Source organism: Anabrus simplex, chromosome 5, assembly GCF_040414725.1.
Source record: "Anabrus simplex isolate iqAnaSimp1 chromosome 5, ASM4041472v1, whole genome shotgun sequence".
NCBI classification, from domain to species: Eukaryota; Metazoa; Arthropoda; class Insecta; order Orthoptera; family Tettigoniidae; genus Anabrus; species Anabrus simplex.
The window spans coordinates 46,207,279-46,235,155 of record NC_090269.1 but is presented as its reverse complement, the minus strand read 5'-3'; the positions used below and the strand labels follow the sequence as shown (position 1 = coordinate 46,235,155).

Here is a 27,877-nt window from a genome sequence, read left to right as displayed (position 1 = left end):
ATGTTAAGTCAATTTGGAATTTTCACATGCATAATTTACACCTTCGATTACTTATATGAAATACAGAATCATCAAACTCTTCACGAAAATTGGCCCACCCAGTAGCCATATATGAGCCAAATGCTATGTATATAGCTGTCACATAATTATCCGAAAAGTAATGTAATGTGAGATAATCTTACAAGAACGTTACCCTGTTCCACGTTTCTAACTCAATCTGACCCAAGAATAGATTACATATCATAGGACCAGCCATTTAGGCCACTAAATCCGGCGTGTCTTATGGTATAATCCTTTGTCGATATGACGTACGTTTAGTAGCAGTTAATCTGTAAATGAAAGTCTTCAGTATTGTAAACACGCATATAGGTATGTCGATCTATATATATTCACTGATGTCGATTTGTAGCGATCGAGAAAGGGTGGGTCTGCTATTGTAATCAGTACTCCCCACACCGACTTTGACTGGCAGTATGAAAGGGTTCCTTCTCCAACTCCTGTGTAACTGTCATTAGTAAGGAAGGTCTACAATTGTAATGAATAGTTCACTTCTCGATTTGACTTGCAGAAGGCAAGTGAGCATGCAGTTTTGTTTAAAACTCCCCTACCCGATTGTGTTTGGCAGTAGGCAAGGGTGCCCGCCATTATAAAGAAATGTCCTCATCTAAAATGTGACTGGCATTAGGCATAGTGGCCTGCTATTTTGATGGAAACTCACCAACTTGGTGTGACTGGCAGTAAGCTGGCTGAAAGTAGGAAAATGGGCCTGACATTATAATGATAACTGCACAACTTAATTTCGAGTGGTAGTAGGGTAATTGCATGCCATTATAATAAAAACTCTAATCTGTCTGGAAGTAGGAAAGGGGGGCTGCCATTTTAACGAAAACTCCCCAAATCGATTCTGTCCGCATAGTAGGCAATGGGGCCTGCAATTATAACGTAAACTTCCCAACTCGATTGTGAATGGCAGTAGGCAGTGAGCCTGCCGTTATATCACAAATCCATAACAAACACTTTACATTGGAAACTACGTACGGGGACCTCCCCATGCTCTTTCTCGGATAACGCTAAGAGACATGCAATTTTAAAACAATCTTATTTACTGCATGCACACTATTTACTTCGATATTCGAATACAATGTAGAATACCGTAGCGAAGCACGGGTACATTCGCTAGTTTATTTAATAAATGTGCCACCAACAGAGACACACTCCAATTATAGGTGGCTTTTACAAACTATTTGAACAAATAACATAGAAAACCAAAAGGAAGAAAATGTGAAAACGCTATGTAAATGAGATGATAATGCTCTGTATGAAATGGATGAAACAATATCTCATATACAGAAGTCTGTTAATAAATCAAACAAAAAATTGTAACAAAATCATGTAAATATCATACATATAAACAAATCACTTCGACGAGAAAAATTATTTTAATATATTTACATATGTGTCATTTTCATAAGCAGAGTCAAGATCTATATGATACTTATTAAGTTATTGTGTGTTTCACACATATTGATAAACGGAGAGTTCTTAAAAAATACAGTTTTGGAGACTGGAGTAATAAACAATTGCCGAAATCTTAAATTTCCTTTTCTAACATTAAAGCATAACTCGTGAAGCGAACTATTATCGTCAATTAATGCATTAACCATCTTATAGAGATAAATTTGTTGAGCTATTACACGCCTACTGGCTAGCGATACATATTTAAATTCATTCAACAAAAATACATATGAAACATAATTTCTAAATGGGAATATCTTATATTTTTATAATAAATACATCTTAAAACGCGTTTCTGCACCCTTTCAATTTGATTTTTATAAGATTTATAACATGGAGACCAAATTATACATGAATACTCAAGTTTTGATCGGACAATACTATTGAATAATAAGGTGAGTGCATACGTGTTAGTAAAATCTTTTGAATTTCTAATTATAAAACCCAATTTCTTATAGGAATCATTAACCATTGTATTAATATGCTCCTTGAAAGATAAATTTATTGTAATAATTACCCCTTAGACATTAACAGAGTGAACAACTTTGAGTTCTTCTTTATTAATTTTATATTTATAATTCAATGTATTTTTCTTATTTGAAATCTGAGGGAAACAGCATTTATTTATATTAAGTTGCAAACATTTTTCAATACTCCATCTGTATAAGTAATCCAAATCATATTGTAATTTCAACATATCATCAACATTTTTTATCTCTCTATAAAGTTTGACATTACCAGCATATAATAAACACTGAGAAAACCTAATTCTAGTGGGCAAATCATTAATATATAAAATAAAGAATAAAGGGCCAAGGTTAGACCCTTGTGATACACCAGAAGTAACAATGTATGCGTAAGACGCATGTTGATGATAGAAAAGATATTGTTTCCATACACTAAGATAAGATGCAAGCAGTTTTAACCAAGTAGGGGTCAGACCAAAGCATGACAATTTTTTTCATTAAAATGCCGTGATCTAATTTGTCGAAGGCATTGGAAAAATCGGTGCATATTACGTCGACCTGTCCTTGATTATTCAAAACGGCGCACGCATACTGTATAAATGTTAATAGATTAGTCGTAGTTGATCTACCTGGCATAAAACCATGCTGATTAATATGTATACCGACCCTCACACGATTAAATATACGCGTGTACATTATTTGCTCAAATACTTTATCCGGTGCACATAAAATACAAACAGGGCGATAGTTTTCAATATTTTTACTGTCCCCACATTTAAAAACTGGACACACTTTCGCTATCTTCCATACTTTTGGAAAGGTTTGCATTTTTACCACAATGTTGTATAAGGCTCGTAAGGAGAAATCCAACACATTCGAACATGCTTTCAGTACGTACGGCGGTATTCCATCAACACCGCATGACCTTTTAGGTTTTAATTTTTTAATAACTAACATATATTCCTTTTCATCCACGAATTCTAAAGATAACGGATAATTAACATATACATCAGATGAATCAGGAATATCATACGTTGGTGGAGGTTTCGAATATACCGATCCAAAAAAGGTTGCAAAGCCATCAGCTATATTTTTGTTATTATGCAGTAAGATATTGTTAAATTTCATGCCCTGTTGCAGACTCACCTTGGTATTTCTTTTGCATTTCATATAACTCCAGAACTGATTAACATCACTTTTGATATTCTCTTGAAGTCTAGAAATATAATTGTTACACGCTTTACTGATCATATGTTTCGTTTCTCTCCTTAACTGGTTAAATATTACCCTACTACACTCTGAATGTTTCCTTCGCTTTCTGTGGATTTCCTTCAGTTTCAAGTTATTTATTATGTCTTTAGTAAACCATGGAGGATATTTTTTCTTTGTGTGAAAATTCTTCATTGGTACCATTTCACAAAATACAGAGTGTGCCTGAGCATAAAAATACTCAACAGCCTGGTCAGCGTCTGTAAATTCTACAATCCTAGACCAATCCATTCACTCGAACATTTTATACATTTGAAAGAAATTAGCCCTTCTAAAGTCAAATAACTGCTTAGGTTGTTCAGATTGTTGTGAAACATGGTTACGCTCTCTTTTTAAGAGTAGCGTGACTGCAATTGCAGGATTATAACTATCCTCCTTAATTAAGGAGTACTCATCTCTATATACTGTTAATTCGTAATAATAAGATCAAGTTTATTTCCATTTGCATTAAGAATATTATTGACCAAGTGCAACTGATAGAGTGACATAAACTCAGCTAAGGATCTATATACAGGTCCAAAATTTACAAGATTATATTGCTCACCAGTAATTAATGGCAAATTAAAATCACCAGCTATAATAAGATCTAAATTGGAAAGGTCCTTCTTAACTTCAAACAATCTATAGAAGTCTAAATATGATTCCAATTTGGTTGTAGGTGGAAAATACACTGGCATTATTACATAACTGTGACCATTAACTATAATTTTTACACAAAGTGCTTCAGTATCACCAAAATCTAACGTTATTTTTCTTGATACTATAGAACCTTTAACAGCTATTAATGCGCCTCCTCCTTTCTTTGTACCTCCACGATCTTTTCTATACACATTAAAATCCCTACTAAACAGTTCGCTGTTAGCAACATGAGATTGTAACCATGTTTCCGTAATCAACAGAATATCGTATTCTGTTTCACTATTGTTAACATAAAACTCCGAAATTTTAGTGTTTAACCCTCTTACATTCTGGTAGTAAATATTAATAGCATTAAAAATCATTTTTCTCAAAACACAAAAGTTACACAGTCTCATTTAATCCATTCACATTGTCCAGGGTTTTTAGATTAAACACCTGCCGATCACCCTCTCTTTTTCGGAGTTCTGTTACCTCCGTGATCTACCCATAGAAAAGCATAATTTCTCTCCTTCTTAATTTTTCGAGCTTGGCCAAGGACCTTTCTTCGTAGGGACGTCAAACTGTGGTTTATATACACCGTCTCGTACTCAGAGAATCCGAGATAAGACGCATTCAAATCCCTTTTAACCTTGCGTTTTTTGAAAGTTCATTCTGGACATTACGGTGTACAAACTTCACTACAATGGCACCTGAAGCCTCTTCAACCTATGACATGCATCAATCGATTCATTCTTGATCTCCACATTTAATACTCGACCTACATGCTTAATTTCATAAACATCCTCATTAACTCGTTCAAGTATGCCTAAAATTTCAACCGTGTTACGACGACCATACTGATCAAGTTCATCTAACTGTATTTGTGTGACTTTTAGTTGCTTCTTAAGATTTAAATTTTCTTCTCTCAATTTTTCCATTTTCTCCATGCACTGATTTATTACTTCCGACTGTTTTTAATGAATGTTGTATTCTCATCCAATTTTACGTGAGCTAACTCCAAACTTTTTCCTAACTCTCGCTCAGCCTTTACACTTGATTTCTTAACCTCTGCAATTTCTTTCAACTCAAGTAAGAGCTGATAGATGTCGCCAATAGATGGTGCTGTTGCTAGTTCCAAGTTATGTACACTATTTCGTCTTTCCTTTTCACAACGAGCGCACCTCCGAACTTGATTTTCAGATTTTAAGAAATTTAATTCAACGTCTCCTATATTAACACATTTGCAATGGAACCAATCTTGACACTTACTACACTGAATCTTAGAATTTATATCTTGCCTAGAAACAGCCTTCTGACATGCTACACAAGTGTTCACGGTGGCGAAGAATGGTATCACGATCGATATAAAAACTGATTGTGTAAGTTGACGGTAACCGCTCTTCACTACTCTTTGGAAATATGTTCAAGTTGGTAGCACTTCACCTCAATGTTTACATTAACAGATTCTTCCTCAAATAACTTAAACTTGGCTCGTAATACATCACTAATTAAGATCTAATAAAATGTAATAGGTACATCAATTCTTCAAACCTTAGTAATCCAGAGGCACACGGTTTCACTTCATTACTCAAACTACGTACATCCAAAATCACAAGATATTGAGGAGCACTACCCTCACACACCCACTACTCAGCCATTACGGACAGTAAGAGGATAATGTAATGCATGTATCGAACTTAACGAATTGCAATAAAGGAGTACTGTCTCCCTAGTCTAAGGCGATCCGGAACTAGAGGGTGGGAATATTCTATTCCACTATCTGGAGAAAACTATTGTGACGGTAAGATAACTAGCACCCCTAGGAGAGGAGTGTGGAAGGAGTGACATATAAAAATAAGTGAAAGCTACCTATATTAGTGTTGAATCCATAGTTTTCGGGGTCGCTGAAATGAATAGCAACACTCTAGAACTAGATGAGCCTCCATGGAGGGTGAGAAGGGATGAAAAAAAAATCCAAAATGACCTAGATTAGTATTGATTCTACAGTTTCCGGGTTCGCTAGGCTGATTAGTGGGGGTTTAAATTACAGTCGGAGTCGTCTGCATCATACGTTTAGCGGACGCGTAAACACATACCGCCATCACTTAATTTTATTATTTATTTGAAAGGATCAACTACTTCACAGACAATAAGGGGTGCAACATGGACGAAGTTCCACGCGAAGCAAAATAATGTAAACTTAAAACTTCAATTTAAACACGCAACAATAACTTTAAAACCACAACATAGTTCGTAAAATATCAACCCCAAGTCAAAATAAAGAAATCTACAAAGATTCACTTGACAAAAAATAAACAGGTAACGTAGGGGACCCCTATCTCGTCCCCTTAACAGAGTTAGAGTTGTAGAAATTCAGGAATATTATAGACAAGGCTAGAAACTGGTATATATATTACTGAATATATTTTCCACTTAAAGCGAGTACAATCAAACTGTTATAACGTAATATTTGACTTAAACACTTCAAAAAATTAACTACCAAATATGCGTTCGCAATTTCGTCCCCCACCAAATGTATGAAAAGTACAATAAATGATAATATTATTTTCCTTTCTAACCTTACCAAACACTTTCCCTATAATTAATTACTTGAAGGCCAAAAATGCTTTCTTGGTATTCTTTTTAACATAGTCCTTCAGCGTTGCTCGCGGGATGTTAAAAGCTGTATATGCACGTTTGTAAACCATTATCTTGTTCTCGCTGCCTTAAGGGGCTTTTCATAGCCTCCTTATCCCACCGCTTGCGTTTTCCCATACGAAAATAATATAAACTTCACAAATAACAAATAAAATGAAAAGGGACGAAATTACGAACATTCCCTTATTTATTATAATGGCCGCTACAGTATGAAATGAAATGGCGTATGACTTACTGACGGTAGTGTCCGAGGACATGTTCGGCTCGCCAGGTGCAGGTCTTTTGATTTGACTCCCGTAGGCGACCTGCGCGTCGTGATGAAGATGAAATGATGAAGACGGCACATACACCCAGCCCCCGTGCCAGTGGAATCAACTAATTATGGTCAAAATTGCCGACCCCACCGGGAATCGAACCCGGGACCCCCTGTGACCAAAGGCCAGCACGCTAACGATTTAGCCATGGATCTGCACTATCTCTAGAAATAACAGGCTCTTAATTTGTATGCTGCACTAACTAAACTCAGCATGAGAAATGAATCCACCCGGCAAGTTAGCCGTGCGGCTAAGGGAACGCAGGTGTTAACTTGCATGCAGGAGATAGTGGGTTCGATCCCCCACTGCCGGCATCCCTAAGATAACTTTCCGTTTTACCCCATTTTGACACGAGGCAAATGCTGGGGTTGTACCTTAATTAAGGCCACGGACACTTCCTTCCCACTCCTAGGCCTTTCCTGTCCCATCGTCGCCAAAAGACCTATCTGTGTCGGTGCGATGTAAAGCACAATTGTAAAAAAAAAAAAATAATAAGTGAATCCTCCTTGTACACGGAAACTGGACGTGGTGCACACAACCAACTCTCACAACAAGACAGCGGGTCGAGGCTACGCGTGTGCACGCGGCTAAACATGAGGTACCAACCGTACAAACTGGAAATCCCTAGGGGGACGAAATTAGGTGCGGGGACGGAATTTGGCCCCTCTACCTTAATACAAATCCTAAAAGTAAACATTCAGAAACAGCACCGGACAACTAATGGAGCAATTTCATAACAAGACACGATATCTCACCTATTTATAAGAAATGCTGCGGAGCAGAAACGGTCCTCTAGTTATTATTATTATCATTATTATTATTATTATTATTATTATTATTATTATTATTATTATTATTCCGGGGTATCTGTGGAACGCAGAGAGGTGAAAGTAGGTGTGGGCCTGAATGGGACTATCTACGACAGGGCCTCTCAAACGCCCAAAATCTCACGCGTGCAGAGCGAGGCGCAAGAGCTCCGTGCACTGTGCATCGGTGCCGCTCGGTATGGCTCGGATCAACGCTTCGTCTCTGGGCTACTCGGCTAAGCTCGGCTCAACTCAGCCCGGATTTGGAGCGCTACGGCGCAAGTGGGGCAGAGGGAGACTGGCGGAGCGAGCGAGAGAGAAGTGAGGAAAGAGTGAGTAAGCGCTATTGCTCCAAATCGAGGAGTGGAGGGTCTGCACTCTGGTCAACCAAGCCAAGTCGTCTTTTGCACCGTGCGCATGCACCCTGAGAGGCCCTGATCTACGATATCAAATTAATGTAAAACGTTAAATAAAGGTTATATTTCTTCTAGAATCTCAAACTTAACAAACAATATTTTCCGGTACTGCTAATCAGGTACAAAACAGCCATAGTGATACAAAATCGAAAACCCAAGGATAGGTAATTTACAAGTCTTGAGCTTCAAGCTCCATTCGCAAATGTTGCGTTAGTTAGGTAAGGAGAGATATCTCCCAATACACAGTGTTCACGAACACTTGGCTCCCACAGTCACAATTTACGACCTTCCAAAGGCACCCCTCAATATTACAGTAAACTTAGAAAAGAGCTTACATGCTCTCGAACATTAACCAATTTCTTCCAGCCCGCTTAAGGCAACATTACACAAAACCTTACAATCTCTGGTCTCTCTAGGCACAATTTACAATGTACAATTTATTTATTTATTTATTTATTTATTTATTTATTTATTTATTTATTTATTTATTTATTTATTTTTACACAGGGGTATCTATTACTCAAACTACTGGGCCTTCGTGGAAAAAGAACAGGTTAAATAAATGGCCCGAAAATGGAGGCGTACACTTGCACTCCTAGATAATTAAGTATAAAATCCTAACAGGGCTCTCGGCCCGATGATGCAGAGGCTAATCCCAGGCTACTGAAGTGACTCGAAAGACGGTTAATTTAATGCTTTATGGAAAAGAGAAACAGTTACAAAATCGTAGTCACCTCACGATAAATTGAAGGGGAACTCGAGAGGGTAACACACTCTTGTCTTAACACACACACTCAGAACTTCGACGATCATTGAGACAAGGTAGCCAGAAGAGCCTCAGCTTATATACCCGAGGGGATTGTTCGAGAGGATTCTGGACTAGATGCGGACCCACCCTCTCATTTTTATTGGCAGAAAAAAAGTTACACCCAAAAACCAACAAGAAGCCTGTGATAGGCTGAAAAATAATTACAGAAAAAATTGATTGGCCAGACACCAAAGCTGGCGGGAAGAGAAGGAATTGTTGCAAACCTTGAAATATATAAAATAAAATAAATGAAAGTTAATTTCCTAGAGAAAACCTATAAACACAAAAGTTCTTTCAATAACAAATTATTCCACTTTGCACCAGAGTGCGTGACCTCAGTGTTTGTAGAGACATCTATGGAGGAAAGTTGACGTACACCAAAACAAAACAAAATAAATTCAATCAATTTAGGAAACTTAGAAATGACAAACTTCTCAGTTATTGAGTAGTGACATCTTCTGATTAATGTCCCAACTTCATGCCGTAGCTGTTTCACGTTTTGTTTGATAGGTAGAGTTCTTTAAGGCGCTTCTTTTGAATGTGCTGAGTTGAGGTGTACCTTCCGGTACAATTATTATTATTATTATTATTATTATTATTATTATTATTATTATTATTATTATTATTATTATTATTATTATTTCATACTGTTTTAATAAATCAAGACTGTGTTGTAATCATGCGTTACGTTTGTTACAGTGATGGCTTCATCACCCTGCACGTGGTTGGTCCTCCTCACCGCCATCATCTTTGTTCTGGTTCTCTCCTGCTCGGCGCAGCAGTTTTACCCCAGCGGCAGATACGGCAAACGCTTCGAAACGTCTCCAGGTGAGTAAGAATCCTGTACATCGGCGGTTCTCCAAGTGTTGTGCGCTGTCCTCTGTGGTGTAGTGGTTAGCGTGATTAGCTGCCACCCCCGGAGGTCCGGGTTCGATTCCCGGCTCTGCCACGAAATTTGAAAAGTGGTACGAGGGCTGGAACGGGGTCCACTCAGCCTCGGGAGGTCAACTGAGTAGAGGTGGGTTCGATTCCCACCTCAGCCATCCTCGAAGTGGTTTTCCGTGGTTTCCCACTTCACCTCCAGGCGAATGCCGGGATGGTACCTAACTTAAGGCCACGGCCGCTTCCTTCCCTCATCCTTTCCTATCCCTTCCAATCTTCCCATCCCCCTACAAGGCCCCTGTTCAGCATAGCAGGTGAGGCCGCCTGGGCGAGGTACTGGTCATACTCCCCAGTTGTATCCCTCGACCAAGAGTCTGAAGCTCCAGGACACTGCCCTTGAGGCGGTAGAGGTGGGATCCCTCGCTGAGTCCGAGGGAAAAGCCGAACCTGGAGGGTAAACAGATGATGATGATGATGATGATGATGATGACAGAGAGAAATTAAAAGGAGTGTAAACAAGTTACAGTAAGCATGTACAAGTGCTGATGAGTGAAAGCTTTAATTATCTTCTTCTTCTGTCGCTTTTCTCACACTGTAGGATGCGGGTCACGCGTAAATTTCGTCTTGTTTTACGGCCGGGTGTCCTTCCTGACGCCAATCCTATATGGAGGGATGTATTCACTACTGCGTGTTGCTAGTGGTGGTGGTTGTTAAGAGGAAGTACAACTGGGCAATCATGCTCTATTAACACTAATCAGAGGAAAAATTGGAGGGGGCCAACACTTCGAAAAATGAAGGTATCGGCCAAACAAAGGGAAGGTCCACGAAGGGCGTCAAAATTAAAGACTCCCTAGGCATAGACTGCTCTAATACGTAGGCGTGGGTTCGATTCCCCGTCAGGATGTCCACTTCTGGAGATTCACATGGCGCTGAGGTTCACTCAGCCTACACAAAAAATGAGAACCAGATTAAATCCTGGAGGCAAAGGCGGCCCGACAAGAAGCTAACCACTGTACTCACAAAGTGCCGATGTTATGAATAGTGAAAATCTTAACTTTCCACCCCTCCAAGGGCCTTCATGGCCTGTACGGAGATTGCTTTGCTTTGGTTTGCTTTGTTTTGATTTTTGCTGTGCTCATGAAAATAATTATTATGAAATTCATATTTATATACTCCTTGGCTAAATGGCCAACGTTGAGGTCTTCGGTTTATACGGTCCCGGGTTCGATTCCCAATCGTCTCGGTGATTTTAATCGCATCTGATTAATTCTTCTGGCGCGGGAGTGAATGTTTGCATTTGCTCTCAACACCATCATCTTCATATTCAGAGAACACACCAAACCACCAACCACTACAGAAGCACGTAAATTCCCTGTGGGCGGGACGGTATAATAACACCCACGAAATTGCCAGCCTGTCGTAAGTGGTGGTGGTGATTATTGTTTTAAGAGGATGTACAACTAGGCAACCATCCTCTATATAACACTAATCAGAGGGGAAAAAAGGAAGGGATCCGACACTTCGGAAAATGAAGGTATCGGCCAAAGGAAGACAAGGGCCACGAAGGGCGTGAAAATGAAAGACTCCCTAGCCCACACAAACCTAATAGCGTCGGGGTCGGAAAAGAACAAGAGTTGACCAAGAGAGGTCGGATAGGATAGATGAAAGTGAGGAGCCTGGCACAAGTAAGTGGAAGCAAGCCTGTCGTAAGAGGCGACTGAGAAGGGTCTCAGAGGCTCTTTACTTGAGAGTGTGGGTTGGCGACCACGGGGCCCTCAGCTGATTCCTGGCATTGCTCCCACTTTCTCCTCACTTTCATCTATCCTCTCCGACGTCGTTCGGTCAACTCTTCTTTTCCGACCTTGACGGTATTTGAGCACTCGAGGCCTACGGAGTCTCATTTTAACGTAATCTTGCCTATCTTTAGGCGATCTTCATTTTTCGAAGTGTCAGATCCCTTCAATTTTTTTCTCTCTGATTAGTGTTATATAGAGTATGGTTGCCCAGTTGTACTTCCTCTTAAAACAATAATCACCACCATCTCCTGCAACAAAATGTGTGACGCGATGTTACCTAGCAACAATACCTTGAGAACTGTATATCATGGTCATTCATCAATAGTTCACAACACAGCCTGCACGGTTGCTAGGAAACATCGCATCACACCTTTTATTGAAACACATTTATGATCATTTGATTATCCCAAAAGGGAAATCTATTTTAATGCTCTTTTTTTAAGTCTAGTTTATTCTGTATGGTCCCAGTGGTACACCATACGTGACAGAGTATAGCTCCTCTCTGCTGGTGGCGACACCGAAGATAGGCTAACGAAAGCAATTAACAATGAAACATGTTGGTTGGTTGGCAACAACAACACGCGGGACTTCCCTGCGGCCGAGTGGGGGATTCCCAACAGACCCACCACGCCTACTCAATGTTGACGAAACAGAGGCGAATTTACAGGATATTGAGGGACTTGAACGTGACTTAACTTCATCAGAGGGTTGGTGAACGTTACAGACATAATAATACAGGAAGTAACACCCACTCGCAATTGTTCACGTAAATAGAAAACCTACGAATATGGCACAGTCTGGCACACAGATAACTTTAGAATCGATTTTTTATAATACGGACCTCTTTTCAGTCTTGCATACGACAGTTGCGAAATCTATTTCGTTAGATATGTTCTTGGTATTATTAAAATGTTTTGTTACGGCAAGTCTTAGAAATATTGAGTTCAGGAAATGTCGATCATCAATTTGAATGAATATAATGATGTTTGTTGTTTAAAGGGGCCTTAGAGCTGGGACATCAGCCCCTAATGGTACGATGTGCAACGAAATGCAAATTAAAACTTCAAAATGTATCCACTGACTAGAATCTAAAATGAATGGTGATGAAAAAATGATCGTGAAACAAAAAAAGTCAGTGGATCCAAATCACAATGTGTTAATTACTGAGATGATACGTATTATCAAATAGGGGTCCAAAATCCTGATCACCGGTCCCTGTTAATGGTACTAATCACTGTTACAGCAGAACCATGATGTTCCTCCTATAGTGGTACTAATCACAGGTAACGTAGACTAATGGTGTGTCTCGCATGGTGGTACTTTTTCTTACAAGTTGCTTTACGTCGAACCGACACAGACAGGTCTTATGGCGCCGATTGGATAGGAAAGGCCTAGGAGTGGGAAGGAATCGGACGTGACCTTAATTAAGGCACAGCCCCAGCATTTGCCTGGTGTGAAAATGGAAGCCACGGAAAACCATCTTCAGGGCTGCCGACAGTGGGGGTCGAACCCACTATCTCCCGGATGAAAACTCACATCTGCGCGCCCCTAACTGCACGGCCAACTCGCCCGGTGTAGTGGTACTAAACACAGGGAATGTAGACCCATGGTATGTCACATACAATGGCACCACTCGCAGGTAACACAAACCCATAGTGCTCCTCATGTAAATGTACTACTCACTATCTTAACATATCTTAACATGATACTGTATCCTATTCCATAGCAGTAAGTTGTTCCAGAAATATTATGTTCCTCCGGAGACCAAAATACAGAAGTAACATTCTCAGCAAAACCAAGGGAAGGGTAGGGAGTTTCTGATTGGCTAACGGATATTAGGAAGCATAGTAGTTCGCATTCAGCGTGCACTCTTGCGCAGGAGCGAGCGATAATTTTGTAACAGTTTAGTGGCAGTACTGATAATCCTACCCTGTTACTTGCTGGACGTTTACAGATATTCGAAGTGCTTTGTATTAGGCTTACTGGTGGTAATACATACAGTAGCGTAGTTCCTCGGAACAGTTACGCGTAGTCTTCCCACCTTGCATCTCGAGTTTCACGCCGTGTTCCGGACAATGGGTGAGTGGATATTAAATATTACATCCGATACGATTTATGTGGACAAAAACTCAATTACAGGAAAACGTCTTCTTAAAAGCGCGTTAAAATAAGGTACCCTGTAATAATAATAATAATAATAATAATAATAATAATAATAATAATAATAATAATAATAATAATAATAATAATAATAATAATAATTTTTTAAAATTCTACTGGTTCATGTAGTTCTGATGAAATGAAATGTCGTATGGCTTTTAGTGCCGGGATATCCCAGGACGGGTTCGGCTCGTCAGGTGCAGGTCTTTCTATATGACTTCCATAGGCGACCTGCGCGTCGTGATAAGGATGAAATGATGATGGAGACAGCACATACACCCAGCCCCCGAGCCATTGGAATTAACCAATTAAGGTTAAAATCCCCGACCCGGCCGGGAATCGAACCCGGGACCCTCTGAACCGAAGGCCAGTACGCTGACCGTTCAGCCAACGAGTCGGACATGTAGTTCTGATAATGTACATGGTACTCAAATATCAGGCCCTGAAAAGCTATCGCAAGTCCCATCACGTGAATCTGTGCGTCCTTAAATTTCGTCATCGACTGCAACATGTGAGGCAGTGCAGCAACCGGGCGAGTTGACTGCGTGCTTAAGGGCGCGCAGCTATGAGCTTGCATCCGACAGATAATGGGTTCGAACTCCACTGTCGGCACCCCTAAGATTGTTGTCCGTGGTTTCCCATTTTCACACCAGGCAAATGATGGGACTGTGCCTTAATTAAGGCCATGGCCGCTTCCTTCCCACTCCTAGCCCTTTCTTGTCCCTTTGTCGCCGTAAGACATATCTGTGTCGGTGCGACGTAAAGCAAATTGTAAAAAAACATTTACAGAAAACAGACTCTGGGCAAATCACTTACACTGTTTGCCACATATCTACAACCCTCTGTCTATCACGAAAGACGATTCTGGAGCCTTTTATTTTGGATTTATAGGGCGAGTTGGCTACACTGTTTGTGTTACGTAGCTGTTAGCTTGAATTCAAGAGGTGGATTCGAACCCCACTGCCGGCAGTTCTCAAGATGGTTTTCTGTGGTTTCCCCCATTTTTACATCAAGCAAATGCTGGGACTGTTCCTCAGTTAAGGCCATAGTTGTTTCCGTCCTAGGCCCGTCCTATTCTATCCCATCGTCACCGTATGATCAGTCTGTGTCGGTGCGACGTAAAAAAAAAACAAATAACAAAAAGTACTGGATTAAACACTTCTTACGTCTTGCTGATAGAGCTACTTCCTCATGACCCATTCCGGCGGCATCTGAAGTGTATATGACACTCATTCATAAACATATTTTATCAAGTCTGGTCCTAGTGGCTGTTTAACGACAGATCCTTTGACATCTAGGAATGCACACAGCTACCTAGCAGCCACGGCGCCTTTTATAAATGAAGGCTTCCAAGTATTGATTCTCTGAAGGTAAATGGGTCATTGCAAATATTTTTCTAGGAATAGTTAAGAATGTGAATGACGAGCTGGCGAATGGGACAGTGGGAGAGAAGAATGCGAGATGAAGATATAGTATTTCTATGTATAAGTGTGGTTAGGGGCTACAAGAGAAATCAGGTACAGTATAAGGAATGTTCCTTCCAAAAGCCGACCTGCAATTTTTATTATATTATTTTTACATCCTAATACTCCAACCGAACTACAGTGCAACGGATATACAGGAACATGATACTGGAAAGTAACCATTTATCCCATCCCTACTCCTCACAAGCAACGCAGACCCATGGTGCTTCTCAGATAGTGCGGACTAATCACGGACGGTGGTATTGCCGTGATGTTCCACACGTGGTGGAACTAACCACGGACCACGTATACTAATGGTGTCGCTCATATAGTAGTACTAACCATAGGCAATGTGGAGCCACGGTGTATCACACATTACGGTAACGCCCATAGGCAACTCAAACCCATGGTGTTCCTCACAAAGGTACTACTCACAAGCAATACAGATCTATGGTGCCCCTCACATAGTGGTACTAATCACGGGTGCCAGCCAAACCCGTGGTGTTTCTCACATAGTAGTACTAATCATAGGTAACGTAACGCATGATGTTTCTCATAAAGCGGTACTACTCGTGGGTAACGCAGACCCATTCTGAACACAGTGGAACCGACCGATGGAATAAACACGATGACCCTTATCACAAGCAACGCCCAGACCCGTACGGTTCCTCACATAAGGGTACTGCTACTATATAGCGTACACCCATGGTTTTCCTCACAAGGTGGTATTAGTTGCAAGTATCGTCGATCCATGGTGTTCCGCACCTAATGGTACTAATCACAAGTAGTCTTATAGTTCTAATGTCATCATCCCTTAGTCGCCACTTTAAATCGCCTCTTCCGACTGACAGGGGATACCTCTGCATCCCCGACCCATACGGGGTAGAAAGAGAGAAATAGGAAAAAGAAGGGATCCGACACTTCGAAAAATGAGTTACTAGACAAAGAAAAACAAGTGCCACGAAGGGCGTGAAAGTGAAAGACTCTGGGCCTCGAATGCTCTAATACCGTCGGGGTCGGAAAAGAACAAGAGTTGACCAAGGGAGGACGGACAGGATAGATGAAAGTCAGGAACGTAGCAGAAGTGGAAGCAATGCCAGAACTCAGCTAAGGGCCCCGTTGTTGTCAAGCCACGCCCCAAGTTGAGAGCCACTTGGGCCCCTTTTAGTCGCCTCTTACGACAGGCAGGGGATACCGTTGGTATATTCATCTCCGTCCTCCGCCCACAGTAGGTATGGAATGAACTGAATACTATTCTCTCCCATTCAAGGTTGAGCACCAACTGAAGACAGTATTCGTTTATTACAGGCAGTCAGTTTTGTAAGTAGAATAGAACACTCCCCTCCCCTAGTTCCGGATCGCCTGAAACTAGGGAGAGAGCATTAATTTATTGTAATTTATTTATTTCCATTCATGCATTACATTCTCCTTTTACAAATTATTTGACTATTTCTACACTAAATATAATTTTTGTCCTAGACATTAACAATGCTATATTGTCTAGGACAACATGTATCTTCCCATTCCGTAGCTTGTTTAGTGCTCACTTTTGTGTCACAAATCATTTGGAGTATCCTGCCATTACAACATATACAATGATTTTTATTTTTTTTACAACTTGCTTTACATCGCACTGCACAGATAGGAGTTTTGGCGACGATGAGATAGAAAAGAGCAAGGCAGGTCCGGACCTCCGCAGAGGTATTCCTGAGCCGGAGTTTACTTGCGGTAGGGTGGCCAGTTCCTTTTCGCTCCTCCATTCCCTTGCCCCCCCCCCCCCACCAACAGCGCGTGGCAACCCATCCAACTCCTGACCACGCCCAATGTTGCTTAACTTCGGAGATCTCACGGGATCCGGTGTTTCAACACGGCTACGGCCGTTGGCTAAGAGCAAGGAGTCGGAAGGAATCAGCCGTCGCCTTAATTAAGGTACCGGTACATCCCCAGTATTTGCCAGGTGTGAAAACGTGAAACCACGGAAAACCACCTTCAGGGTTACCGACAGTGGGGTTTGAACCCACTATCTCCCGCACGCAAGCTCACAGCTGCGCGCCCCTATTCGCACGGCCAACTCGCCCGGTATGACTGAATTGAATAATGAGTGAATGACTCCATGAATTGGTAAATGGATGATTTCATTGTTGAAATATAATGGACTGTAATGAGCATTCTATTATGAATGAGATCCTGACTGCCTCCATGAATTAATTAATGAATGAACTGTATTCCAACCAAGTCCTCTCTCCCAGTCACGGATAACCATCAGCCGAGTAGAGAGTTTCATGAATTAATTAATTAATTGATGGCAAATGAAGACAAAAAAGATCAGCAGTTTCTTCAAACCAGTGAGGTGTGAAGTCTGGTCAATGAAGGTGTGCCTTGATTACCATGGTCTAATTCTGTAGGCCTACTGCACTAGTTAGTCTGTATTTTTAGGGCCTAATACTGTAATGCATTAGACTATATCTTGTATATGATATAACCTATGTAATTTTGAAATTTGAAATGCTGTTCTGTACACGTTCTTCGTTTACTAAACAGGGTGTTTAAATATGTACGTTGGCACATTTCATAAGTTATATTGTTTAATCCAGACTTTCATTAATTCGAACAACCTAGAGCCTCAAATAATCCGGGTTAATGAGGTTCTACCGCTTTTTCAAATTAACAAAATGTCACAAGAATTTATTAAAATAGAATTAACTAATACAGTACATATCCAATGCGCGTTATTTGTAAATATCTTTAAAAGTTGGACGACCATAGCATTCTGAGGTATTTCCTCGATTTTAACTAAGTTATACAATATCTTGCTGTTTACTTTGCCCCTACATACGATGGAACAAGAAGCATCTTAATTGGAGCTAAGATGGCGTTGTCACTTCCCACTCGGAAGGCTATAGGACAGTGAGCCATCTAGTGACGAAAGGAAGTACCATTTACTACAGGCCAACGGTAAAGTATTCTTAAATTGGAGCTTTCATTATTAGCGCATTCTTGCTCGTGAACAGATGAGATTTTCTTCTGAAAACGCGGAGCAAAGTCCTCTGCACAATGTAAAGAATTTCGCCTTCTTTTCTTGACACAGGAAATACTCAAAAGCTTATATCATGTCTACAACAATAATAATAATAATAATAATAATAATAATAATAATAATAATAATTGTACTGGAGGTATACCCCTCCCCCCGTATATTTAAATTAAGCGCCTTGGAAAAGGCCCTCTGGAAAGCAAAGTTTGAAACGACTATTACAAGAAGTTTGAACATTTCTCAACAGATGTCGCTACTATAAACTTACGTTGTGCCCTCTGGTGGGAAAATGAACTATTAAAATTATATAGTAATTTTGTATATTAAGTTTTCCTAAACGGAATTGTTTACTTCGTTTTCGGTGTGCTGAAGTTTACAACACTTCTCTCTCTTTCCGCCAACTTAAGAAGTTGGCCAATGAAAAATGTACATTTACTTTTCGGCCGACCTTCCGGTCTTTATTTGATTATCCAATGAGAATTGGGCGGGGGGGTGTCAGGGCCTTAGCCCAGTGTTTTCTGGAACTTTCCCCTCAGCTATAAAAGCTGGCACATTTTCGGACCAGGTTGTCTTTGTGATCGCTCCAGTCTACAACTAGTGTGTGCTCGTAAGGGAGACGGGGGTGCCTCGTCCATATTCGGGAGATCCACCAGCTCAAGGTAATGGCAGATACAGTTTAAAATCTGAGTCTTTCAAAGCTAGCTCGAGGGGAAGGTTTTAAATCTTTAGTAATGTAACTTCATTTTCTAAAATGTACATTTCTAACTCTAAATGCAAATTCCAAACAAGCCGAAAGAACGTAACCGAAATCAGGGAATAGAGAATGAGATACACTCTCCTATTCCCTCTCAACTTGATTTTGAGGTGACCGTGATTTTGTAACATTTTCTTTCTTGTAATTTCTGTAATTTAAATATGTTTCTCCATCTATTTACCTCAGTAGTATAGGCGTAGCCTCTGTAACGTCGGCCCATAAGCCCAAATAGGGTTTTATGCATTTAATGTCACTTTCTAGGAATGCAAGAGTTCGCCTCCTTGCCATTTTCGTTTTTGGGCCAGTAATTTAACCTATTGTTTCTTTTAAAGGCCCTGTGGAATGGGTACTTGTTACCCCTGTAACTCCATTTATTTCATGTTAAAGGTATCAGACTATTGAGCAGTTAAGACAGTGAATAATGTTTAATTTTGTTAAATGTAGGTGGTGCCTTTGATAGGCCTTAAAAGTGTAAATTTTCGAAAGTAGATTCCTAAATGTAAACTGATAGAGCAATAATGCATTTCCTATTGTTGTAAAAGAAACTGGGAGATCCGTCTCCTGGACTAGTGATTGAGTGGAGCAGTAATGCTCAGGTAAAATTGTTTTTAGGAGCTTCAAGCTCAGATGGTGAACTGTTGATTATGCTGATTTTACAACATTGTACCCAAAAAAACTGAGCTAGTTCTGTACCTGAATTGTTGTCTCAGTTAAAAGTTGAAAAGAGAAAAAAGGGGAAAGGTTAAGAAAAGAAATAAAACTGCCAATTTTAAAGTTTTAATTCAATCTTTCGATTTTCGTATATCCACCCATTCATACCCGCACCTCCTTTCACCTCTGCTCTCCACAATATATTCATAACAATAATAATAATAAGATGGGGGGCCAAATTCAGTCCCCGCACCTAATTTCGTCCCCCTAGAGATTTCCAGTTTGCCTGGTTGGTACCTAATGTTTAGCCGTGCGCACACGCGTAGCCTCATTCCGTTGTTTTGTTGTGAGAGTTGGTTGTGTGCACCACGTTTAGTTTCCGTGTACGAGGAGGATTCATTTTTCATGCTGAGCCGACTTAGTGCAGCATTCATATCAAGAGCCTGTTATTCCTAGAGTGAGCAGTGATGTGTGTATGAAATACCGAACTGCATTTCAGTCGTGTAGTGTAGTTCCTGGCGTGTAATTACTACATTGAGGTGGTTCATAATTTCGTCCCCCTTCACTTTATTTGTTATGTATGAAATTCATTTTTATTTTCACGTGGAAAAACGCAAGCATTGGGATAAGGAGGCTATGCAAAAGGCTAGTAAGACAGTGAGGGACAAGATAATGGGTTACAAACGTGCAGGTAAAGCGTTTAACATTCCACGAGGAACGCTGAAAGACTATATTTAAAAGAACACTAAGAAAACATTTTTCATAAATGACCTTCAAGTAATTCATGATAGGGAAAGTGTTTGGTAAGGTTAGAAAGGAAAAACATATTAAAATAAATTATATTTTACATAAATTTGGTGGGGGACGAAATTACGAACACATGTTTGGCAGTTTAGTTTTTGTAGTGTTTATGTCAAATATTCATTACCTTACGTTATGAAATGCCGTATGGCTTTTATTGCCGGGATATCCCAGGACGAGTTCGGCTCGCCAGGTGCAGGTCTTTCTATTTGACTCCCGTAGGCGACCTGCGCGTGATGAAGATGAAATGAGGATGAAGACAACACATACACCCAGCCCCCGTGCCAGTGGAATTAACCAATTAAGGTTAAAATCCCCTACCCGGCCGGGAATCGAACCCGGGACCCTCTGAACCGAAGGCCAGTACGCTGACCGTTCAGCCAACGAGTCGAACACCTAACGTTATAACAGTGTCATTGTAACTTGCCCGTGAGTGGAGAATATGTTCAGTAATACATACAGGGTGGTCGGAAACACAGTGAATCGGGCATATGAGCGTTAAAGCGTTTGGTCATTGGGAAAAAAGAAAGTAATTAAACATCTCGCACCGTTGCCATTTTATCAGCTGCTGAAGTTAGTCAATCAGATCGCTTCGCGGGCGACTTCAGATGGGCTTTGTAAGGCGGTGTTGCTAAATCTGCACGTGGCTTATGACCGGCTTGAGAGTGCCAGTAGAAGAAATAAACTTCTCCAGGAGAGGGACTAGAACAAGGACCTCCCTGGTGATACGCTTGACCCCTGAGCTGGCACTGGCTGAAACACACAGTGTGTTAATGTCTGGTGCTCATTTCTTGGTATGACTCTCAAGCTGACCAAGCCCCTTGAATATTTAGCAATACCGCCCCGTAAAGCCCGTTCAAATTCACCCGCCAAGCGATCTGATTCGCTAACTTCAGCAGCTGATAGAACGACAACGGCGCGAGATATCGACGTAATTTTTTCAAATTCCCTATCAGTATGACCAACACTCGAACACTCATATACTCGGTTCACAGTTTCCGGCCATCCTGTCTACCAATTTCTAGGCTTCTCTATAATATTCCTGACCTACAAATGCAAATCTGTTAAGGGAACGAAATATGGACTCCTATCTTAATAATAATAATAATAATAATAATAATAAGACAAGAAGGAGGAAAGAAGGAAAAGAATTATATGCCACAGCTACCGTCTACCGTCTACAAATATTTTAATCTGATGCCAATTACGCTACCTCGATATTAGTTCCGATTTTCCGTTATACTCCACCAGATGGCAGATAAACCGGATATCCGTTGAGCGGTTTAACAGCTAAATTTTTAATTACGTTTTTATCGGGTAAACACCGAATAGGCTATCACAAGAGTTCTTTTGCATACTAACATCGTACGATAACATCGTACGACAAAGAGAGCCGGAGAAGAATTTTGCACCGTTCCAAAATCCGACTACCTCTGCCACTCTACCAATGATCCAGAGACGGAGCTCATTGCAGCCTACAACGTCGCGATAAGACTATCGTGTCAGGAATTGGTTTACCTGTACATTATCTACTAACAGTGTGTCGAGCAGTGCGGGTAATGAGGGCCATCGGCGGGTGTCTAACGTAGGCCATTCCTCTAGCAATAGAGTGTCTTTGCGTAACACTGTTTCTTTATATTGTAGTGGGAAGAGTTCATCATCAGATTCTCTCCACTCCAGCGATTCTCTTTTCCATTTATCACCTCTTCCTAGCCGACCTTTACCCTCAATATCGATGGATTTGTAGAATGAGAAACGTTTCTGACAAAAATAAATAAATGTAACATGAAGTAATGCACCCGCTCAAAGCCTGAGTCCCAACCAGCATTTATCTCCGGGGTGTTACGGTTCGAATCTAACGCAAATAATAAACAACAACAAAAAATTGAAGATACGGAATCTCCAATTAAATATATGGGCGCTATCTAATTAGTACTACAGGGTAGAACAGGGCACTCAAATTATCAACTTTAAGGCTCATCATAAAAACAAACAATAACACGTTAAAAATAGATCAAAGAAAAATGGTAGGGTCCGTCCTATGAAAAGGGGCGGATATTTTAAACGGTCACCAAGGGTATACTTTTCTTCAAGAACAAGAACTTGGAACGGTTTCCTTGCAAATGCTTAAGGAGCATTTCTTTAAATTGTCTTCTGGAACACACGCAAAAAATTTGTTGATCATTATTTTGCCCATATTTTGGCAAATCATTCCCGAAAATGTACATAACAAATTTGACACTGTAGACCACCCATCCACTTGGGTGGTTGAACCGTTGATTGCCGAGGGTTGAAACACGACCCTCCTGACAACACCACGACCAATTGGTCGAGACCATTTACCTGTTGGCAAGGTGGGCACGATCACATGAATTATGTCATCGCCTCCGCCTTTATTGAGATGAGACCAACCCGGGATTGTACAATACCGTCCCCGGGTTCCTAACCAAGATATGCTACTGTTAACGGAAGGAAACGACAAAGGGACTCTAAGCTAAACCTCCAGATGTAGGGATTTGCCATCACATTTAACGTCATAAACTTAGCTTATTATTTACAACTTGACATTATTAAGTCATTTCGCAGCTGACTTCCCTAGTCTCCGTCCACATCATCATCTGAAATAATTCATAAAACAAAAATAATTATTTTTTATTATTATTATTATTAGTATCATTATTATTAATAGTATTTTTATTATTATTATTATTATTATTATTATTATTATTATTATTATTATTGTGCTCAGAAATAATATCGTAAATTATTCTTAAGCTCTTCAAATTATTATTATTATGATAAATTAATTTACTTGTTACACGGCAGTTAACTATTATTACATTTAATGCATAACCCTTTACGGTTCCGGCCTTGTTTGACACTAAGCAATCAGTTAGGACACGATTTACTTGGATTATTACTATTATTATTATTATTATTATTATAATTATTATTATTATTAATTTGAAGTATTACTCCCCAATCTTTAGAACTGAGTCACGCATGTTAATCCCATATGAACAACCAAGATCCGATTTCACATCGGTCGGGACACAATAACGGAAATCGAACCACAACCTTACTTCATTTCGTGCTATCTTTTAATTTATGGAACACCATGTTCCCCAAGACAAATCTCAAATCCCATGACACCTTGCGGCTGAGAATCTCCATCCTGTCCCTGCGAGTGCTAAATTATTCCTTCCTTCTCATTTGAAGTCCATTTATTCCACTGAACCTTCTCAAAACATTTTATTGAGTAATCCTCGGTGCGTGGACTCTTCTGCCACTCATAACACTGGAATCGGCATATAACATCGACGTAGGCCTTGGGATTCATGTATTTTATCATCAACATCAGTACGACTCAATTTTATCTCATGCCGGATTTCTGTCCCGCACGACTTCCAAAATCAAAAATGGGCTTAACCCACTCTGAGCATTTAACATAGTCTAACCATAATATACAAGTGCCTCTATCGCTTCTAAACCTAATATTATGATTATTATGGAGGCCAAAGTTTAAATCAACAATTGATATAAACATCAAATTTACTACTCGAATTAAAGGCTTCCACGTGCCACATGTTATCTCCATATATAACTTTAACTTACAATAATTCTATAAAATCAAGCCCGTGCCTTATTCACAAAGCATTATTATTAAACACTCATTTAGACATAAGCCGTCAATTTATCACTCCGAAACTTCTAATAATTATAATATATGACGTCTACTGGCGAAACTTCACGGCACACATCATCATTGGTATTTACATACAAAACAATCGGACTTCAATCCAGTTCCACAATATTGAAATTCACTGGCAACCCTGTACCTCTGGATAATCTTACAACATGCCTTAACATCTATAAAATTTACGAGAAACTGACCTAAGTCAGACGAACGCCTCTGGAGCAATTCTAACATGAATCTCAATTTATCTTTAAGTGAAACATGCTCCTATACAATCAATCATGAACACTTCAAGCACTTGAACAAAAGAAAATCAACCCTAATTTACTCTACTAAATTAATCAAGAATATTATGAGCGCTTGATATAATTATTTACATATTAACCTGTCCCTTTGTCTACCTACATTTGTAGGAGTCGTGAAGCGGCATCGCTTGACGTTCAAGTTACATATTAAAGGATATGATCTTCCTCCGTTAACGTTTATAAATTCTACATAATTTAATAGGTATTTGAACTCATCTCAGCCTGTTGTCTGCTAAACCGGACGAAAACCCTCATGGCCCTTCGCGGTTTAGCAATGCATTCTGTTAGCTGTCATGTCAGCATGAAGAAGTAATCCAATGCACTTTGGAACTTTACACATTTTTACGTCTTAAAATTTTAACATGTGACAAGTTTTACACTCAGAACTTATTTAAATGAAATAATACACTTGTGGCCTTATTTCTGACAAGCCTAATTTACACATACATATCTACGTTCCTTCGCGGGACTAGGAACTGGTGATATTAACGCGATCACCTTAACGGCCCGGCACGTACTCGGTTTACGAAATCAGCACTCCCGCAATATTGGCATCCTTGTCTACTAATGTCCGCCAGACTGACCAGGTCTTGTTCCGAATCTGCAAGTCTTCGTAAATGTTTATGAATTGCTGTAATTTTGCCGGTAAGCAATCACTGCTGGTGACTCTAAACTTTATGGAGTCGATTGGGTACACTATCCTAAAGACATAGTGACCGTTCAAACTTTAGCAAGTGTCTTAGCGACACGTACTGACCGCTCAAATAAATAATTTCAAGTGTCTGGGTAACTCGTACAGTTACGCGTGGTAACTGTCTGAATACCCAATTTCAAATTAGTTATAAGCCGCATGGACTTATATATGAGTTGCATCCCCTCTCAGGGTTCACGAAAGGTCATGATAGAATGAGGAGCTCCAGTTTCCCCATTTGCCTACACGCAGGCCGGCCTGTGGCTTAAACTGTGGTACACTGATGTGATAATATATTTCTTGCCTCTGTGTAAAATTTCAACTCATTTCTATCTCTGGTAATATAATTGCGAATTGAGCTCCTGTATTCTTGGCGGGAAATTTGGCGCCATTTGTCGCGTCCCTTGCTTTCAACCAATCAGCGAATAGCGTCAATGATTTCTAAGAATTATTACAGCAACTCTTCATTAATTAATAACTTTTAATATTGGGTCATATTTCTAAATTTTTGCTGATTAAGAATCTGTATTCAGTTCTTCATTAATGCACTTTGCGAAATCAATCCGTATACCACCTCCCCTAAAGTCATGTTGGCTTGTCCGCTTCTTCTGGTGAAATTTTCCATTGGCCCACCGCTAAGCCGCAATTTGAAATCTCATCTAATTCTTATTGCTACCAACTGCAAGCTTCGGCGTAGGATTTCCCATGACGTCATTTCAGAGAATCTTGCGCGCCGTATTTTCCTTCTTCTAAATATCGCCTGTCCCTCAGGCTCGGTATTTTCCGTTGACTCGGAAATAACCATCCCGTTCCTTCTCCCTCTTGCTGAGATTTCTCATAATACTAATTTCAACTTGCCATTGTGTTCCATAATCTCTCGTGGAGACAGAAGTCTGTGTAGGTTTCACAATACCTTCCGAACTAGCTAGTAGGCCTACAATATATAATGTATGATATTCTAGCACAGTGAATATGAAATATATTTAATAAATAATTCTAATTGAATGACGCAGCTCACCAGTGGTACAGTAATTCGCTTTTATCTAGAGAAAAACACACAGTGTTGTTTAAAACATCTAATATTAATTGACCTATCAGCTGATTATTATTCAAAATGGGAAAATGAAATTAAAGGTTAGTTTTTAACTATCAGGCTATATCGTAACCAAACCGCAGAGGCGGAAGTACCGCACATCAAAAACCGTTTGGCATCATAACTCACAATTCATAACAGTTAACATAAAAGTGGGGGTGAGACATATCTGAAACATCATCTTCTTGGCCTTTTCCTCAATTTATTAGAGTCGCGCTTCATATTTGTCCTACTTCAACGGCTGGGTATGCTTCCTGACACTAACCCTATGTGAGATATGCATTCACTGCTGCGTGTTTCTGTGGTGGTTGGCAGTGTTGTATGACGAGATATGTATCAAAACGAAGAAAAACACTCAATTCCCAAGGGATTAACCGTACATAGCAAGAAACCCATATCGGCTGGGAACGAACCCAGCACCTATGAACCATAGGCCAATAACGCCGACAATTCAAACAAAAAGCCAAAGGAACAAAAGTCTGTTCATATCGCTATTTACAACGCCTGGAAGGTATGCATAGCCACTTAAAGGCGCGGATGGACAAGTTCCCGGCTTAACTCCCAGCCATTCCAGTGCAAGGACATCTGTATTATCACTACTGTAGAGCGGATTGTGGCCTCCCCAGGCTGAATATTCATACTGTATGGATAACAGACCAAAAGTACTTTTGTCTCAACCATATATGTTCGAATCCTATTGCCCAAATAAGGTAAATGAAGGAATGGCTATGGATATCCCAGTTGAAAGACAGGAGCCTGGCACAAATAACTTGTGACAATGCCAGACACAGCTGAGGCTCCATAGTCGTGTAGCACATTACAAGTTTCAAACTTCAGTGGTACCGTATACCGGTTCACTTCACGCAGACTACAAGAGATGACAATATAGGATATCAGCATTCATCCGTCCGCCCTTCTTTTGAATCGTAAACCTGAATAATAGTAAGCGGTGCCAAATGAGAACAATGAGCTTAAAAAATAGACTCCTTTATTAGAAAATCTCTAAACCGAATTCTTGAGGAAATCAATTTGCCGATTTCAAAACATGGAATAATATTTCGAAGGTTTTATAAATTCTATGCACGTCCAAAGACTGGTTTTCCAGCTCGAATTAATATCAGTGCAAAATAATGTGGTTTTTAAATATCCGCGTTACAATGAAGTTGTATGGATGTAATTATACGTATTTCTGTCACTAAGAACTTAACATTATCATATGCAGCTAAATTTTCTTCATGGCTGCCGACAGTGGGGGTTCAAACCTACTATCTCCCGAATACAAGCTCACAGCTGCGCGACCATAACCGCACAGCCAATTTATCGGCGGTAAATAAACAAAACAATTGATACATTATCTGCCACCTGGGTTACAGCTTTATTTTCAGATCACTGATGATTTAATTTTAATTAAGAAGCCATGTAATGCACTAAACCGATCAATTACTGATGTATAAGATGCAATCACGCTGTACGCTATACGGAAGCTTATCGCAGGTTAGCTGAGATCATGAAATCTCTGGGCGAGCTATAGACCTCGTGCGAATCATGTGCAATTCAATAATTATATAATCATGTTTAAGTTTAGGCCTTTACCTAAAATATACTAGTCGTCTGTTTTATTGATCGGAGGACTGAAGTTCACTAAGACACCTACGAGACGAACAATTTTGTCTAAAAGA

General features: G+C 40.0%; 1 protein-coding gene across 1 annotated transcript in view; it reads left to right on the top strand.

Moving 5' to 3' along the window:
* RYa (RYamide) overlaps positions 1-27,877 on the top strand; it is a 580,001-nt gene that overhangs the window by 531,075 nt on the left and 21,049 nt on the right. The window contains exon 2 of the mRNA XM_067147954.2: positions 9,571-9,699. Within this exon, the coding sequence (XP_067004055.2) occupies positions 9,573-9,699 (127 nt within the window). The 5' untranslated portion in view covers positions 9,571-9,572. The remainder of the gene's footprint in view (positions 1-9,570; positions 9,700-27,877) is intronic.